This window comes from Trachinotus anak, unplaced genomic scaffold (assembly GCF_046630095.1).
Source record: "Trachinotus anak isolate AG129_WGS33_773 ecotype Australia unplaced genomic scaffold, CSIRO_AGI_Tana_v1 ptg000025l, whole genome shotgun sequence".
Taxonomy (NCBI): Eukaryota; Metazoa; Chordata; class Actinopteri; order Carangiformes; family Carangidae; genus Trachinotus; species Trachinotus anak.
In genome coordinates, this window is record NW_027273876.1 from 22048922 (window position 1) to 22065417 (window position 16496).

Below are 16496 nucleotides of genomic sequence, written 5' to 3' on the forward strand. Positions count from 1 at the left end.
AGTATCTGTACTTTACTTGAGTATTTTTTGTTGTAAACCTTTTGACTTTTCCTCCACTACACTTAAAGACAAATTGTACTTTTCAACTTTGACACTACATTTCTATGAAGTACTCTTACTGTGAAACAAAGCTTTTAGTCAGTGAATGAATTTCCTTTTATTTTGAAAATCTGACGGCCCAGACACTGATCACAGGAGAAAAAGACAGTCACAGTCAGCTGCTCAACTGTCAGTCTGTCTGAACCTGTCAGTGTCCTGATGATGATGATGTTCGTTAAAGCAGAGACCGCGACCTGATCTGAGGTCTGTGTTTGAAGGGTTAGAAATAAAAGGTTCCTTTACTTTTAAACGTTTGACGTGTTTATCACGACCAAACTTCATCACTGACGACAAAAAAGAAAAAGAAGAACGTCAACAGCTCCTGTTGTTGATTCAGTTGTTTTTATGTTCATTTCTATCATCATATTCACAGTCTGTTCTCCAGGTTCCACAGTCTGTTTGTTCTACAGTCTGTTTGTTCTCCGGGTTCTTACAGTCTGTTTGTTCTCCGGGTTCTTACAGTCTGTTTGTTCTCTGGGTTCTAACAGTCTGTTTGTTCTCTGGGTTCTAACAGTCTGTTTGTTCTCCAGGTTCTACAGTCTGTTTGTTCTCCAGGTTCTACAGTCTGTTTGTTCTCCAGGTTCTACAGTCTGTTTGTTCTCTGGGTTCTACAGTCAGTGGGTCTGCAGGTTTTCTCAGAGACATCAAGTTCTGTAAATGTGGAACATGTTGACATAAAAAATGTACTTTTAAATATTAAGGTATTTTTAAAATCAAGTACTGCAGTACTTGAACTCAAGTAAAAATGTGACTGAACGTTTACTTGTATTGGAGTAACAACATGTGACCAGGAGGATCTGAACTGTGACTCCAGTGATGGAGCTGTAGACGTGGACAAAGTCAGGGGCCACATCCTCCAGAGGACCTGGTCTACAAAGGTTTGGCCCTTCATACTGAACCAAAAAGAGAGTCTGGTCTCCTGAGGTTTTTCACTTCGTCGCCAGCTGTTCCCGCCCTGTTGTGTTGCAAAGTGCAGCTCCTGTTGCCTAGCAACCTTGACAACACATAACTTAGTTTTGTTAAAACTTGAGGTTTCAGGCATTTGGTTTTAACAGTTGTACTGCTGAAACACAATACTTACATTTAACGGTGTGATCCTCAGGCTCTCTGTTGGTGTTGTTTACTGCCATTATTTACATTACCTGTGTGCAGTGAATCCTGGGATATGCTGGGCGATGACAGATCCACCTGTTGTTGTCCAGGAAAAGGAAAACGGAGCTTTTGAAATGGGACAGTGTCGTCACTTCACTGTGACGCGATCAGATGCAGCCTGTGACGGATGTGGCCCCTGAGCTGGGATACAGCTGATGGGTAGAAGGAACTGTGAGAACGGTCTATGCTTAAAAATACTTTTTATTTTTTTATGCTTTCAAACTAGTGCAAATACATGCAAACAGAAACCGGATGACCCTGTAAGCAGACCCTCACAGACCTGAGAGCTCCCTACATCACATCTGAGAACTGGCCCCTGACAGGCCGACCCTCTCCCTGAGGTGACTGCTCTTGTTTTGGTTGTCTCCAGCAGTCCCTTCAGTCCACGGTGCACCAACAGGCGAGGGGGCGTGTCCACACCAGTTCCCCCACATCCATTTATACACATTCATTATTCAGGAGTACAAAACCACTCGGTCAAATCTGAGCTCAAAGGTTCTCTCTCACCCTGCTGCTGCTCGCCACATTAAAGCCCCCCCCCCACCGTGTTCAGGAACAATACTTGACAGTAATGATGTACACACTGATCGCCCTTAAATTATTAACCAGTGAAAAGCACACAGGTAGAAAAAGAAAGTTCTGGAAATACAGGAATGTGGAAACTGTTCTGGGTTCACTGTGATCTACCAACTACAGGATTAAACTGCAGACCAGACACTAAATGTTACACTTCGTTCACCAGTCTTTATACAGCGGTAACCTATAGCAACCACAGTCTCAGCCTGCACACATAGGCTTTATGTGACCACCTGTTAGTGCAATCAGCTCTTTACTGGACATCTATGATACATGAAATGACGCTCACACACGTGAAGAAGATCACTGATTGGTGGAGGTGAAAGTGTTGACACTGGGTTTTATGAGCACGTCTCTGAGATGCAGCTCTGCTGGTCAGAGGCAGATCATTGGCTCTGGACCTTTTTGTGAACTGAGTCTTTGCATCTGTTTGAGTCAGATGAAGATTAACATCAGCTCCTACCCAAAGCAGTGTCATCCTGAGGGTCACTGCCACCCAAAGTCCTGTCCCACCATCTGGTAGAACCGCTGGTTATGTGGCTTGTAGAAATCCCTCAGTCTCTGCATCACCTCCGGGTCGATGGAGGCGTGCGTCCTCCCTTTTGTCTTCCCCAGGCAGTGAGGCTTACTGCTGCCCTCCGGCTTCTTCAGGCAGGGGAAGCCTTTCGTCTTGTTGAAGTAGAAGTGCTTGTCCGTGATGATCCTCTGGAGGCCCAGAAAGTCCTGGACTTTGCCCAGTTCTCCGGCCGGGTCGGAGATGAGCCTCTCCCCGCTGACCAGATGGATCTGAGTCCTGGGGAACCAGGCGAGCCAGCGCTCCAGGTGCTGGGCGTACAGGCCGATCCACAGTGGGCTCCACAGAGAGTCGATCTGACCTAGAGACAAACAGACACAGACCAAACCTCTTCATTCAAAACCATCGTTGTTAGTGTCAACCTCAGAACCTCATCCAGCTTTGATATTTAAACTGTTATCCTTTGTCCTGACTCCACCCCTTATTAACTGTTGTTGTTCTGTCTCTCCCTTTGAATTGTGGGACAATCATCAACTACAGTTCCCACAGTTTGTTGCCTGTAAACACAAAGTATAATATCATGGAGCTACAACCTGAGCTCCATGTGCTGATGTAGTCTTCATTTGTTGTGACAAAGTGCACCTGCTACACCTGCTTCACCTGCTGGACCTGCTACACCTGCTGCACCTGCCGATCATGTTATTAATCACATGAGTGGTTCCTCTGACAGGTTGCTGTAGAGACACATTATCATTATCACATTATATATAACTTTGTTCCTCCTAAAGTGTCTGTTTAAAACATTGTTGAAATTGGCCCAGGTAGAACACCTGTAACGGTTCTACCTGAGGCTCGTTGTCTCGTGATGATGACTTGTTTCATGCTGGGGCCTGGTCAGTGTCTCTTTCTGTTTCTGTCTGTATTTGCTCGTGCTCAGTGAGGGGAACAGGGACACCTGCAGATGAAAGTGACCTCAGGGTCACGTCGTACCTGTGCTGTGGTTCTTGAAGACGAGGCTCTCAAACGGAGGGATGTTGGGCGTCTTGGAGATGATCTGTGTGTAGTCCGATATGGCTCGGGTCACAGGGTCACGGACGACCACGATCAGCTTCACATCCTGCGACATAGAGTGGACTCGTTCTGGTGTTTCCATGGTAACAAAGTAGCGAGGCGTCTTCTCCATAACAATCTGACCGTCCAGGGCTTTGGGCATCATACTTCTGTAGAGCAGGAAAAATATGCTCACGTTAATAAACACGTTACTGCAGCAAATACTGTCTGTCCGTCTGTCAGAGGTTTTATATGTATGTTGTTTTTTTACCAGAGTGCATTTAGTGTCTTACAGTAAAATATGAGGGGTAGTGTGGCTGCTACAGATATATGATATGATATGATATGATAGACAGGCAGCATTAAACAATGATGTAACAGCAGATTTTCAGACAATGAAGAAGAATTACATTTCTCCATCTGTTTGATATGTTTCATTAACGCAGGTTTCAACCTCCTTAGCTCCACAGGCCTCGTCTGATCCAGATCCAGAACCTTCACTTTTTACTTCACTTTCTTAGTGAGTGTTTGAGAAGACGATTGAAGTCACTTTCTAAGTTGGAGCCAGGAGATGGTTAGCCTACCTTCTGCAAGCAAACAGCTAAATAACATTTATGCTAAGCTAGGCTAGTTGTTTACCCTGGCTTCCAGTCTTTATGCTAAGCTAGGCCGGTTTATTTAGGCTAAGGAACAGATATCAGAGTGGTCTCAATCTTTTCATCTAACCTTCAGTAAGAAAACAAATAAGTAAATTATTAGCCATTAGCTTAGCTTTAACTTTACAGCTGACTATGGGGGAATTTAGAGTGAAAATAAGAATTTGATTTGAATGTAATGATGCAGGTATTTGTCTGAAAATGCGTTAAATGGTGCCTCAGTTTATACAATGATCAGAAACACACAGACACACACTCTCAGGTCATTTAGAGACACACACACACACACACACACACACACAGTCTGATCAGTGAGCGTCAGTCGGTGATGCTGACTAACAGACAGGTGACAGCAGCGCTACACAAACACAGGAGTCTTTCCCTGAACAATGTGTTCACCTCTACCTCGGCACCAGAAGCTCAGCAGATGGGACTCATTTAGAGATAAATGAGTCCAGAGGCCCCACAGGACCATCTGGGGACTGGGGGACATCTGCCAACACACCTGCCACACACCTGACTGACTGCGCACACACACACACACACACGCAGCACCTCAGAGCAGTGATTTTACAAACTGTATCTCTTCAACAGTAAATCATCTACTTTATAGTTTTAAATAAACGATGCAGAATGTATTTTCCACAGCACTCACAAACAGTATGAGAATTACTTTTAAATCAGCAAAGTTTGGTGTTTCTTGTGATTTTACATAATTTAAAGAATTTTATTTTGAAACATTTAACTACTATTCAGCCTTTAGTCTCCAAAAACCACTGACATAGGATTTCAACTGATATGGATTTTCACATTTTTCTTCTGTTAATCAAATCATCTTAATAAAATCTAATAAATTCATCTTAATACATTTTTAAATACCAAAAATTTCAACTGAAATACAAAAATTACAACTGAAATACAAGGAGTTTTTCCTCTTCACGGTCAAAAAGGCACGAACCAAATTTTAAAACTAGTCAGATTTTCATTTTTTATTTCTTATAATAAAAACCAAATCACCAGAAACCAGACCAGGTGATTTACCTGCCTGCTGAGAACTGCACACCTGTCACAGCAACGTGCTCACAGCCAAAGCTCAAACTACTGCTGCACCTTGTAATGTAGCTGTTTAGTAATTTTTAGCTTTAAAGTCATAGTTAAATGTCTGAAATTCAAATTGTTGAGACAAAATGGTCCAAACATATGAAACCATTTGATTCGTGAGGCTCCAGAAACAGTAACATCATGGATGCAGGAGTTTTTCACTACGTCCCTTTGCTGAGTGTCAGATGTTTGAAATTCACACCGTCGAGCTCAAATGGACTAAAATATGTCGACTACTTGGTTTCACATTTGATTCCTGTGTGGACGAATCACTGAGCTGAGCTGATTTAGTTGCTGCTGAGATTTTTTATCCCCTGTTCATCTTCACCCAAGGTGACTGTCTCATGTGTGAAATTCACAGTGTTAAACTAAAACAGGCCAAAATATAATGTGGTGACACCATGTGACCCTTATACTGTCTGTAGTGAAAGACAAACAGGGGCGGGTTTGTCTTCTGTTTTCTGGTGATTTGAAAAACGTTCACATTTAAAATTTTGTTCTTCACTTTTTGATGAAATGGTTTGTATTTCAATTTAAATTTTGTATTATAAAATGAAATTCAACTGTTTGACTTTCATTTCTGACCAACTACTAGTGCATTCATCAGTTTAATTTAATTCTATATTTCTTTATTGTTTGGTTGCCTTCTGGGCGGGGGTGAGCTGTAAACACAGCACTGACATGTTAAAGTTTCGAACATGAACAGACTGTTGGTTATTTCCACGTCCAGCAGAAAAACATCAGCCTTCATTTAGAGTTTTTTATTTGTCTTGTTTCCTCACTATGAACATGTGTCCTGCTCCGTTTATCTCTGCTTCTCCTCCTGAAGAAAATACTGGATCTTTTGCTGGTAAAAGCTCCACCATGTTCACCAGCTGGTCACTAAGTTACCAGGTGGTGGACAGTGGGTTAATCACTGAAAACATCTGGAGTGGATGAGAGCAGAGAGACTGAACCACAGCCATAAAACTGTAAAACCAAAACAATGAGCTGAAAGACCCTGAAGCACAGAGAGCAGAGCCTGGTCATGATTCTCTATAACACCTTTCACATTATCCATCAGTCCTTTTTCTATCCTGCTTATCCAAACCTGGTCGTAGGGGCTGGAGCCAATCCTCTCCCAGTGTCAGCTGGGAGAGGGCGGGGTTCACCTGGACAGGTCACCTGTCCATCACAGGACTGACACCAGCGCTCAGACTGTTTCTGTCACCAGGTTATAAGAGGTCCCAGTGCTCGAGAACTCAGAGGTGACTTTGTTTTATTCAGTCTCTATTTTAGGGACGTGGGACGAAGCAGAGTCAATAAAAATGTTCCCAAAGATTTTAGATATGAGATGTTAATGAAAGAAGGACAGGGGGAGACGGAGGAGAGAGGATGAGAGAGGGAGAGACGGAGGAGAGAGGGGGAGAGGAGGAGAGAGGAGGACAGAGGGGGAGAGAGGATGAGAGAGGAGGACAGAGGGGGAGAGAGGAGGAGAGAGGGAGAGACGGAGGAGAGAGGAGGACAGAGGGGGAGAGAGGAGGAGAGAGGGAGAGACGGAGGAGAGAGGAGGACAGAGGGGAAGAGAGGGAGAGAGGGGGAGAGGAGGAGAGAGGAGGACAGAGGGGGAGAGGAGGAGAGAGGAGGAGAGAGGGAGAGACGGAGGAGAGAGGAGGACAGAGGGGGAGAGGAGGAGAGAGGAGGAGAGAGGGAGAGACGGAGGAGGGGACACAGTGAGGACGAGATGCTGCAACTGTCCTTTGGCATCAGCTCAGGTTTCAGATGAGCCTGCAACATGACCCCCCTGTCAATAACCCCCCCCCAAAAAAAACAAAAAAAAAAACGCCCCCCCCAATACACACACACACACACAGTGATTTGATCTAATTGGCAGCCTTCACCACAACTGAGCCTGAAAATTTACCTTTTAACTCCAATATCCTGATCAGCTGCACAGTCTGTCACACACACACACACACACACACACACACACACACACACACACACACACACACACACTGCACAACAAAAACATACACTTATTATTCACTCATTAGTCAAGCAATTGCTATCATGCTTCTGGTCTCTCAGTGGGCTGTCTTACACACACACACACACACACACACACACAGATTAAAAAATGAGTCCATACACACTCACACACTCTGAAGTCATAAAGGATGGGAGTGGGTTTTTACTACACCCTTTAAAGATTGTGTATGTGCTCATCCAGCTGTGTGTGTGTGTGTGTGTGTGTGTGTGTGTGTGTGTCTCAGAGCATTTGCTGGAGTGTTTTAAATGAGGGGGGTGGGTGACTGATGAAGGAATGATGGGAGTGGACACAAACCTGCCTCCATTAGCAATCTGCTCCTGGCCCACAGCCTCGTAGCATTACCACAGCACAAAGAGCTAATTACTGGCCCCTGAGAGCCCCATCAAAAGAGGAGCTCCTTCAGAAATATGCTTCTTTGCACAGACGCACTAATTGACAAACAAAATAGCTTTTTAGTTTTTCTAACCACTGAAAACGCCTTCGTCCTGGTTTTGGCGTGGAACACTCTGTGACACGTGTGAGTTCAGCTCCGCCCTGAATAAAGACTCTGGTGTTTCACTGCTGGTCGAGTTCAGCCAAAGAAAAGTCTGAGTGACTCTGATCTACAAACTCATAAAATAATGTTATTAGTTATTACAATTCTCCACTGGTGTAATATTTTGGTCGTCACTGACTGGATGTTGAGGAGAGATTCAGTAAAGTTCAGATTCAGTTGATGAAGTTTTATTTTTTTTAACAGTTTAAACTTTATCCAGTCAGTGTATATTTTCTGTATATAAGGGCTGGTCTCAAACTTATTGATGGGTTTGATACTGTCAAGGGTTGAAAACGTCTCGTCATTCATCTCGTCACGCAGCGTGCTTGGACCAGGATAATGCTGGTGATTGGCTGTTTATTTACAAGAACAGGTTTGAGTGTTTAAAGAGACTGAGCTTAAAAATAAAACTAACATTTCAACCATAATGTATATTGTTATTTTCTTTTTGTTAAAATGAATCAGAAAAAATTGGTACCGAGAAGAAAAAAAATTTAAAAAATAAAAAATAAAGTATTGTTAAGAATCAATGTTGAAGTCAAGTTACTCTACAGACTGTCAGTTTGAGCCTCAGACTTTGTCAAATGTTGAGACCAATCATCAGCCTCCAGGTGTGAAACCTGAAGCTTCAGCAGTGAAGAGCTGAGAGCTGCAGTTCCTCTAATGACCACTAGAGTCTGGCTTCAGCAGTGAGTCAGTCCCAGAGACTCCCATGTTCAAATGTCCAACTTTACAGCAGAAAGAAACATGTTTACAGCCTGGTACAGAAACTGTTCTGGTCTCTAGAGATCATTTCCTCCTTCATGACACCTGTACGGCTGAATTTATACAACTCACCTGTTCACATTTTATTAAAGACTAAAGGTATGGAGAATTGAGGGCGTGGCTTCTTTGAGTGACAGGTGGGTGAGCATATGTTTGACAAGAGTCTCATCTCCACACAAGCCCCACCTCTATGACCATTTTTGGATTAGCCAGGACTTAGGGGTGGAGTCAGGTACTGCCAAGATGGCAACAGTGGAGCAGCTCACTCTGAGCTTCAGAAACCTGATGGTGATGTCACAGAGGCTCTGCCCATCTTCATTTATAGTCTATAGCTGAAACAAACTCATCATCTGACAGTTTCCTTAATGATTTGGTGAATGTAGCCTATTTAGCATTATGTTAGCTTCACTGCCCCAGTGTTGTGCATGGAGAAAGCTTTAAAGTTTAATTTAGCCTCTTCACGATGTCAAAGTCATGAATTAATGAATCAATAAAGAAAAATACAGAATACAGTTAGTTTGACAGATCAATATTCATAACATTTTGTACTTGTTTTATACATTTTGTAACTTCAGGTTCATGGATTAATCTGTTGACCAGTGGCTCAACTGGCACCTGATTGGCTGCAGCCTCCTCTAATCATGGCCACAGCGAGTTACACAAGTGTTTCTGCTACATTCATCCAGACTGAGAACTTGCACTGACACTGTGGACTGACAGTGTCACTGTATGACCCAAGTTACTGTGAACGTTCTCCGTTAATTTGGAGAACGTTCCCCATCAGGAGTTCAGGGTTCCAGCTGATACCACTCTCCTGGTTCGGAGGCCGTATTGTGTGTGAACACTGAAGGGCCTTCCAGCAGCTGACAGCTGAATCTGAAAAGAACCCACCGGCAGCACCATGTGTTCGAGAGGAAATCCCTCCAAAGAAACGATGCTGAATTAATTGGCAGTTTAAAAAGGCTGTTTCAGTAACATCCTTACACTGCTCATTTACCACTGAGTGTGAGATCAAACATCCAGGATGATGAACACAGGGATTATCCAGGAGCTTATAATAAGCCTCTGTTTGCCTTTGAGGGACCTCTCCTCTGTCGGCCAATTCCCAATATTTCAGCAGCTCCCTGGTGAATTACTGGGGCCAGCCAAGGCCACCGGCTATTGATCCTGTGGGGGCTTAGGCTAACTACACATAGGCGGATATGACTGGAGTACAGCCGGGAACAGAAGGGATGATGGGTATTGGTATGATGGAGCAGGAAGGTTGTGCATGAATGTAAGAGCAGAGATGGAGGACGTGAAGCAGCTCAGCTGAGACCAGGAGGGTCAGGTGGAACCTGGGGGGGCCAGGATCCATCGCTAGCGTGTGTGTGTGTGTGTGTGTGTGTGTGTGTGTGTGTGTGTGTGTGTGTGTGTGTGTGTGTGTGTGTGTGTGTGTGTGTGTGTTCGTCACATGTACAGCAGAGTGGGGGGATGTGAGGGTGCACTGTGATGTTTGATCCAAGGAGGAAACAGCCAGTCACAGAGCAGAGGACTGACTGTGTTCATTATACACACCTGACTGTTTATTTGTGAGTCAAATATGAGATTTGAGTTCATTTGAGGCTGTGCCCCATCCACTTCCAGGAGACATCCATCACAGAGGGTCCCCAGACCCCCCGCCTCCGCTCTCCAAGCCCCAGGGGAGGGCCTTAATGAGGGCCAGATCGCCCCACCCATCTGGGCCTCATGGTGATGACTTCCAGTGCAGTAGTGGGGCAGGACAGACCACACCTGAACCCCAGCTACACACACAGCAAACAAAACCTTTAATCACCTCAGACTTTATCATGGTGGGAAAATGTGCCAAAACTGCTAAAATATAGAAATATAATAATATCAAATATTTGAACCCTCTTAGTTTCCCTCCTGCAGGTCAACAAATCTGATTCATCAGAAAATCCGGCTTTCGTGTTTGTGGCTAACACCCGCCCACCGAATCCTGCTGAACATCGGATGTTTTGGCAGCTATTCTTCTGTGATTTGCATGGCAATTATATTCTATTGTACCGACACAAAAACACAAGTAGCACCATGTGCTGTGTCATGACAGGACAAAGCCGCCAGTGTGTGGGTATGAATTTAAAAGCCTCCCTTAACGAGTTCAATATGAATTGCAAATTATTTGGTGCCATCGCAGCAGATGACTCTGAAGACACGGACTCATGACGTCCCTCCTTCTAGTCACTGTGTCCTGAGAGGAAAATTAAATCAAACTGAAGCCTCGTAAAATCATCCAAATATATAAGTTCAGGAGGTTCAGCCTACACATCTACGAGGACGGCAGCTTTGGACCAGAACAAAACACAGACACAACAAACTCAAGACAGGAATAAATAAATAAAATATTAACATAAAATATATAATATACAGGATATAAAATATATACAAATAATATAAAATAAAACTTAACTGAAACCTGAAATGTCAGGCTCTGTCCACACTGACACGTTTCAGTTTTAAACTCATCTCTTCTTCTACATTTTAGTTTTAAACTTCTTCTCTGTTTCCTCCTCCGTCCACTCTCCTCCAGAGTCTGAAACCAGCTGATTCTAGACTGAAACCAGTTTACACTGGACTGAAACCAGCTGATACTGGACTGAAACCAGTTTACACTGGACTGAAACCAGCTGATACTGGACTGAAACCATCTTATATTAAAGTGAAACCAACAGTTTTTAACCACATCCTCAGTTTCACACATTTACCACACAGTCAGACAGATACAGCACTCGGTTTGGACCTGGTCGTGTTTCATGTTGTGTTCTCTGATGTTTTTGAAAAATGTGATTTCTTGGAAATGAGCCGCAGCTGAAAACACTGACGATGCATCCTCTCAGGTTAAAGCTGTGCTGGTAACTCAGAGTCGATAATATATCAATAAATCTCGCTTCACCTCAAGAACAAAATACAACCAGTCTCCCTGTCTGGAGGACGCAGCAGTCTCCAGACTGTGACAGGACCTGAAGAAGTCAGCATTTACACACACACACACACACACACACACACACACACACACACACACACACACACACACACACAGAGACCCAGCTCTGATGACAGTCGCTGGGTTGAAGCGAAGGTCAGCGGAGATGTGTGAGGTTGTGGTAACACTGACTTCACCCTTTAACCTCTAGCTCACCCAGAGTCTTATCTCCTCACCCTCTAATTTATCTCTGTTGTATTTCTCCATCCACCTGTCGTCCGTCTCTCTGCAAGAAGCCATCAGGACTGAGATGTGAATTTCCAGCTGAGTAATTTTAATGGATTCCTCCAGAGCTGCAGAGAGAGAACACGCTGTGTGCAACATGACTCCGTGTGCAGGGGGGATATGCCAATGTAGGATAAAGCTTCCTGCTAATTGTAACAGAAGCCGAGCTGACCAACGCTAACTGCTCTAATGCTGGAGTCAACCCAAGGTCAGAGCGAGGAGATAGATCTATCGATCCCGGCCAGCACAGAGGAGGAAACTTGCAGCCCATCTCGGGCTCATCGCAGCGCTCCTCCAGATCCAATCTCCGCTCCAAACACTATTAGTGGATCTTTGTCAGGGGCTCTGATCTCAGTCAGCCTGGTGAGGCTAAATGTTATTTTACTCTCAGAGAGGCGAGTCTGAGGAAGATGCACCATGTTTCATCCTCTGTTTTCTTCTACACAGAAACATGATGTGAACTCAGTGAACACCACAGCTGACCCTCTGTTTACTGTGGGATATGAAAACACTCTGTTGCCTTTCAGAATAATCTGCTTTATAATAACCTGCGTCTTCTTTTCAGTGATATTGACACTGTACTAAACAGAAATCTGACATAAGGGAACCACGGTTTGAGACAGATGAACTGAAACTAAGGTGAACAACATCATTATTACCTAAACTGTCAGTGGTAAACCACAGACTGTAAATAAAGATGGACGTAGCCTCTGCGACGTCACTCACAGGTTTCTGACAAGCATACACTCACCCACCTGTCACTCAAAGAGACCACGCCCTCAATTCCCCATCACTTTAGTCTTTAATAAAATGTAAACAGGTGAGTTGTATAAATTCAGCCGTACAGGTGTCATGAAGGAGGAAATGATCTCTAGAGACCAGGACAGTTTCTGTACCAGGCTGTAAACATGTTTCTTTCTGCTGTAAAGTTGGACATTTGAACATGGGAGTCTCTGGGACTGACTCACTGCTGGAGCCAGACTCTAGTGGTCATTAGAGGAACTGCAGCTCTCAGCTCTTCACTGCTGAAGCTTCAGGTTTCAGACCTGGAGGCTGATGATTGTTGAAATGATGTATCACAGTGTGGAGGACTACAACACAAGGGGAAGTGTGTCAGTGAACTACGAGCTCACACAGCCTGAACACGGTTTGTTAATCAGCCTGTTGTCGTCTGTTTGTTTAGAACCAACTGTTCATCAGGAATCAATGGAAAAATCCCATGTAAAGAAATAAACTAAAATGAGATTTGGTTCAAGCTAACCTCCTTTGAATCCAAATGAATATGATTATAAACACATTGAAGGATCCACACTGTAGGAACATCCAGTTAAGATCACACAGCCTGAAGCTTGTGCAGAAACAAGTTCATATTCAATGATCGGTTCCTGCTGAGGTGTTTTCCTACTCAGTAAACACTGGTCAGTCTGCAGTAAACATGCTAACAGATTAGCCCACTGGTACTAGGGTCAGCTCCTGTGACTGAGTCAAATATACATTAGTAACATGCAGTCATATAATAACAGAAAATCTGTGTAAGTAAGTTATAACCTGACATGTTTGGTCTCCATGTGGAGGCCCTAAGTACAAGTCTGTGGGGGCCCAACATGAAGGGGGCCCCTGCCAGAGGTCTACCTACATGACGGTGACTGACCGGAGGATTTTGTTATTTAGCTCTCACTTTAAATCTTCCCTGCTCCTCCAGGTGTTCAGTCACCTGGGGCGGCTCCTGTTCAGCAGCTGCTGAGGTGATGTTCACTGACGACTGTGCAAAGAGGAAATCATGAACCTGATCCTGAGACTCAGGAGAATATTCTGACAGTTGATCATCAGGAGGAAACATTTGGACGTCTGTGTATTTAACTGTGAATGTGTGTGTGTGTGTGTGTGGTGTGTGTGTGTGTGTGTGTGGTGTGTGTGTGTGTGTGTGTGTGTGTGTGTGTGAGCTGTGTGTGTGTGTGAGCTGTGTGTGCGAGCTGTGTGTGTGTGTGTGTGTGCTGTGTGTGTGTGTGTGTGTGTGTGTGTGTGTGTGTGAGCTGTGTGTTATGAAGTGAACACATCATTAACTCCCAGTGTAAAGTGACCTGGAGCCAGAGGTCAACTGACAGAGCTGACAGCGATGTCAAGTGGCTCGACACGCAGCGGGGCCCATCTGGCCTGAGGGGGGGCGTGGCTATCTGTCACAGTCACATCACCTGGTGTCGCACACACACAGCAGACACACACACAGCAGACACACACACAGCAGACACACACACAGCAGACACACACAGCAGACACACACACAGGGCAGACACACACAGCAGACACACACAGGGCAGACACACACATAGCAGACACACACAGGGCAGACACACACACAGCAGACACACACACAGCAGACACACACACAGCAGACACACACAGGGCAGACACACACACAGCAGACACACACAGGGCAGACACACACAGGGCAGACACACACACAGCAGACACACACAGGGCAGACACACACAGCAGACACACACAGCAGACACACACAGCAGACACACACACAGCAGACACACACACAGCAGACACACACACAGCAGACACACACAGGGCAGACACACACAGCAGACACACACACAGCAGACACACACACAGCAGACACACACACAGCAGACACACACAGGCTTCGCCAGGTTCACATCCTACAGCTCTGACGTGTTTGTGTTCACATACAAACACCAGGAGGCAGAACTTCTTCCTTCACCTCTGTCACAGGTTAAATTGCTGCTGATTTGCCAAAAGGCTCCCAGAGCTGAGGCCCCGGCGCCATCCAGCCGCCGTATAAACTGTGAGCAGGGTGACAGGCTGTGAGTCTGAGGCCCACACACCTGCACTCCTCTACTTCCTCTCCCCACTCATTCTCAGCTCGTTATGAACCACTTGTATCATTCAAAACTGGATCTGTGTGTGTGTGTGTGTGTGTGTGTGTGTGTGTGTGTGTGTGTGTGTGTGTGTGTGTGTGTGTGTGTGTGTGTACTGAGTATTTCCAAGTTTTCATGGAACAGGCTGAGACCAGAGCCACATGACAACAGTAACATCTGTCTGCGGCTCCAGAGATGATTACTCTGCCGCTCTGTGAGGACTCATCCTGTAAGGCCCCTCTCTCTGTGTCTGTCCCTACTGTACACACACACACACACACACACACACACACAGAGCACTGCAGGCACACACACGCACAGATTGGCAGAGCCAGATGGCAGCGTCTCTTTGACTGTCACCTAACCCTCAGCGGAATAGCTGTGGACATGTCTGGGTATGCAAACAACACAAAGACACTCATGTCTTCTGCTGCAGCCTGGAGGCTTCTGATTGGCTGCTGCGGCTAAAACCTGCTATTGCACAGGCTCCACACAGGAAGCTGGACTCCAAGACACTTCTGTAGAACCTGAGGGAACTGAAGTGAGAAGCCCCCCCCCCGTCAGTCACAGGTGACTCAGGAGAGCAGGAACACGTCACGGACCCGCGCACTCACCTGTACCAGTCCAGGCCTCGCGCGTAATGCCGGTCGAAGAAGTGCGGCTCGTGGCCGAGCGCGCGGACGTCGGGGTGCAGGCGCAGGAACTCGAGCAGGGCTCTGGTCCCGCCCTTCTTCACCCCGATGATCAGGGCCCGGGGCAGCCGCCGCCCGGACCCCTCCCTCCCCGGGCCGCCCGGCGCGCCCTCGCCCTCGTGCGTTCCGTTCCTCTCGCGCGCCCATCCCGACCAGGACACGAGGAACTCGCGCGCGGGAGCCTCGCTGTCAGAGCTTCCGGTGAGCGCGGGCTGGCAGCCGCCGGTGAGCAGGTAGAGCAGAGAGAAGCAGAGCAGGCTGAGGGAGGAGGCCACGGTGAGCCGGTGGAGCAGCCGCCGCGGCTCCGGGTGGAGCAGGTGGAGGCGCAGGTGGAGGAAAGCCGCCATCCCTCAGAGATCCGTGTGGGGACGGTGCCATCCTACCACAGGCTCCGCTCCCAGCCCGGCATCCTGCACCGCCGTGGGCACACTGAACTCAGCAGAGCGCCGTCAGTGCGCTCCCTCCTCCCCCTTCATGCTGCGCGCCAACCCGCCGGTCCCTGATGGATCTGTGAAACCGGTCCCTGATGGATCTGTGGAACCGGTCCCTGATGGATCTGTGAAACCGGTCCCTGATGGATCTGTGGAACCGGTCCCTGATGGATCTGTGAAACCGGTCTCTGATGGATCCGTGGAACCGGTCCCTGATGGATCTGTGGAACCGGTCCCTGATGGATCTGTGAAACCGGTCCCTGATGGATCTGTGAAACCGGTCCCTGATGGATCCGTGAAACCGGTCTCTGATGGATCCGTGGAACCGGTCCCTGATGGATCCGTGAAACCGGTCCCTGATGGATCTGTGAAACCGGTCCCTGATGGATCTGTGGAACCGGTCTCTGATGGATCTGTGAAACCGGTCCCTGTGCGACCCCCGGGACGCGCGTCCACCTCCTCACCCACACCGCCAGCGTGTGGAGATGAACACAGCTCTAATGCCTGAGCTGCAGGATCTCTTCCTCCCCACTCACCAGGATTACACCGCGGCTCAACCCCCACCCTCCGCACCCTCCCCACCCCCTCAACTTTCTGCCACCAAACAATAGGTCCACATCTAATAATGTTCCCTCTGTGATGACGGCTCCCTCAGACGCTCACAGACCCGGAGTTAATGGCGGGATTTGATCCACCGGAACACGGACAGCTCCGAGTTTATCACACTCAGCTGACAGCGATCACATAATTGGCTT

General features: G+C 46.5%; 1 protein-coding gene across 1 annotated transcript; it reads right to left on the bottom strand.

The window, feature by feature from the left end:
- Positions 1–654: 654 nt before the first annotated feature.
- Positions 655–16285, bottom strand: hs3st3l (heparan sulfate (glucosamine) 3-O-sulfotransferase 3-like). Its single transcript, XM_071462707.1, has 3 exons — positions 15233–16285; positions 3332–3561; positions 655–2702 (listed from the first exon to the last, which is right to left on the bottom strand). Exons 1-3 carry the CDS (start codon positions 15655–15657, stop codon positions 2314–2316), a joined length of 1044 nt encoding a protein of 347 aa, XP_071318808.1. The 5' UTR covers positions 15658–16285; the 3' UTR covers positions 655–2313.
- Positions 16286–16496: the final 211 nt, after the last annotated feature.

Coding starts and splice junctions, on each gene's coding strand:
- hs3st3l (XM_071462707.1), bottom strand. CDS start 15,657: ATGGCGGCTTTCCTCCACCTGCGCCTCCACCTGCTCCACCCGGAGCCG. Junction 3,562..15,232: donor CGAGGCCTGGACTGGTACAG/GTGAGTGCGCGG, acceptor CCTGCTCTACAG/AAGTATGATGCCCAAAGCCC. Junction 2,703..3,331: donor CTTCAAGAACCACAGCACAG/GTACGACGTGAC, acceptor GTTTGTCTCTAG/GTCAGATCGACTCTCTGTGG.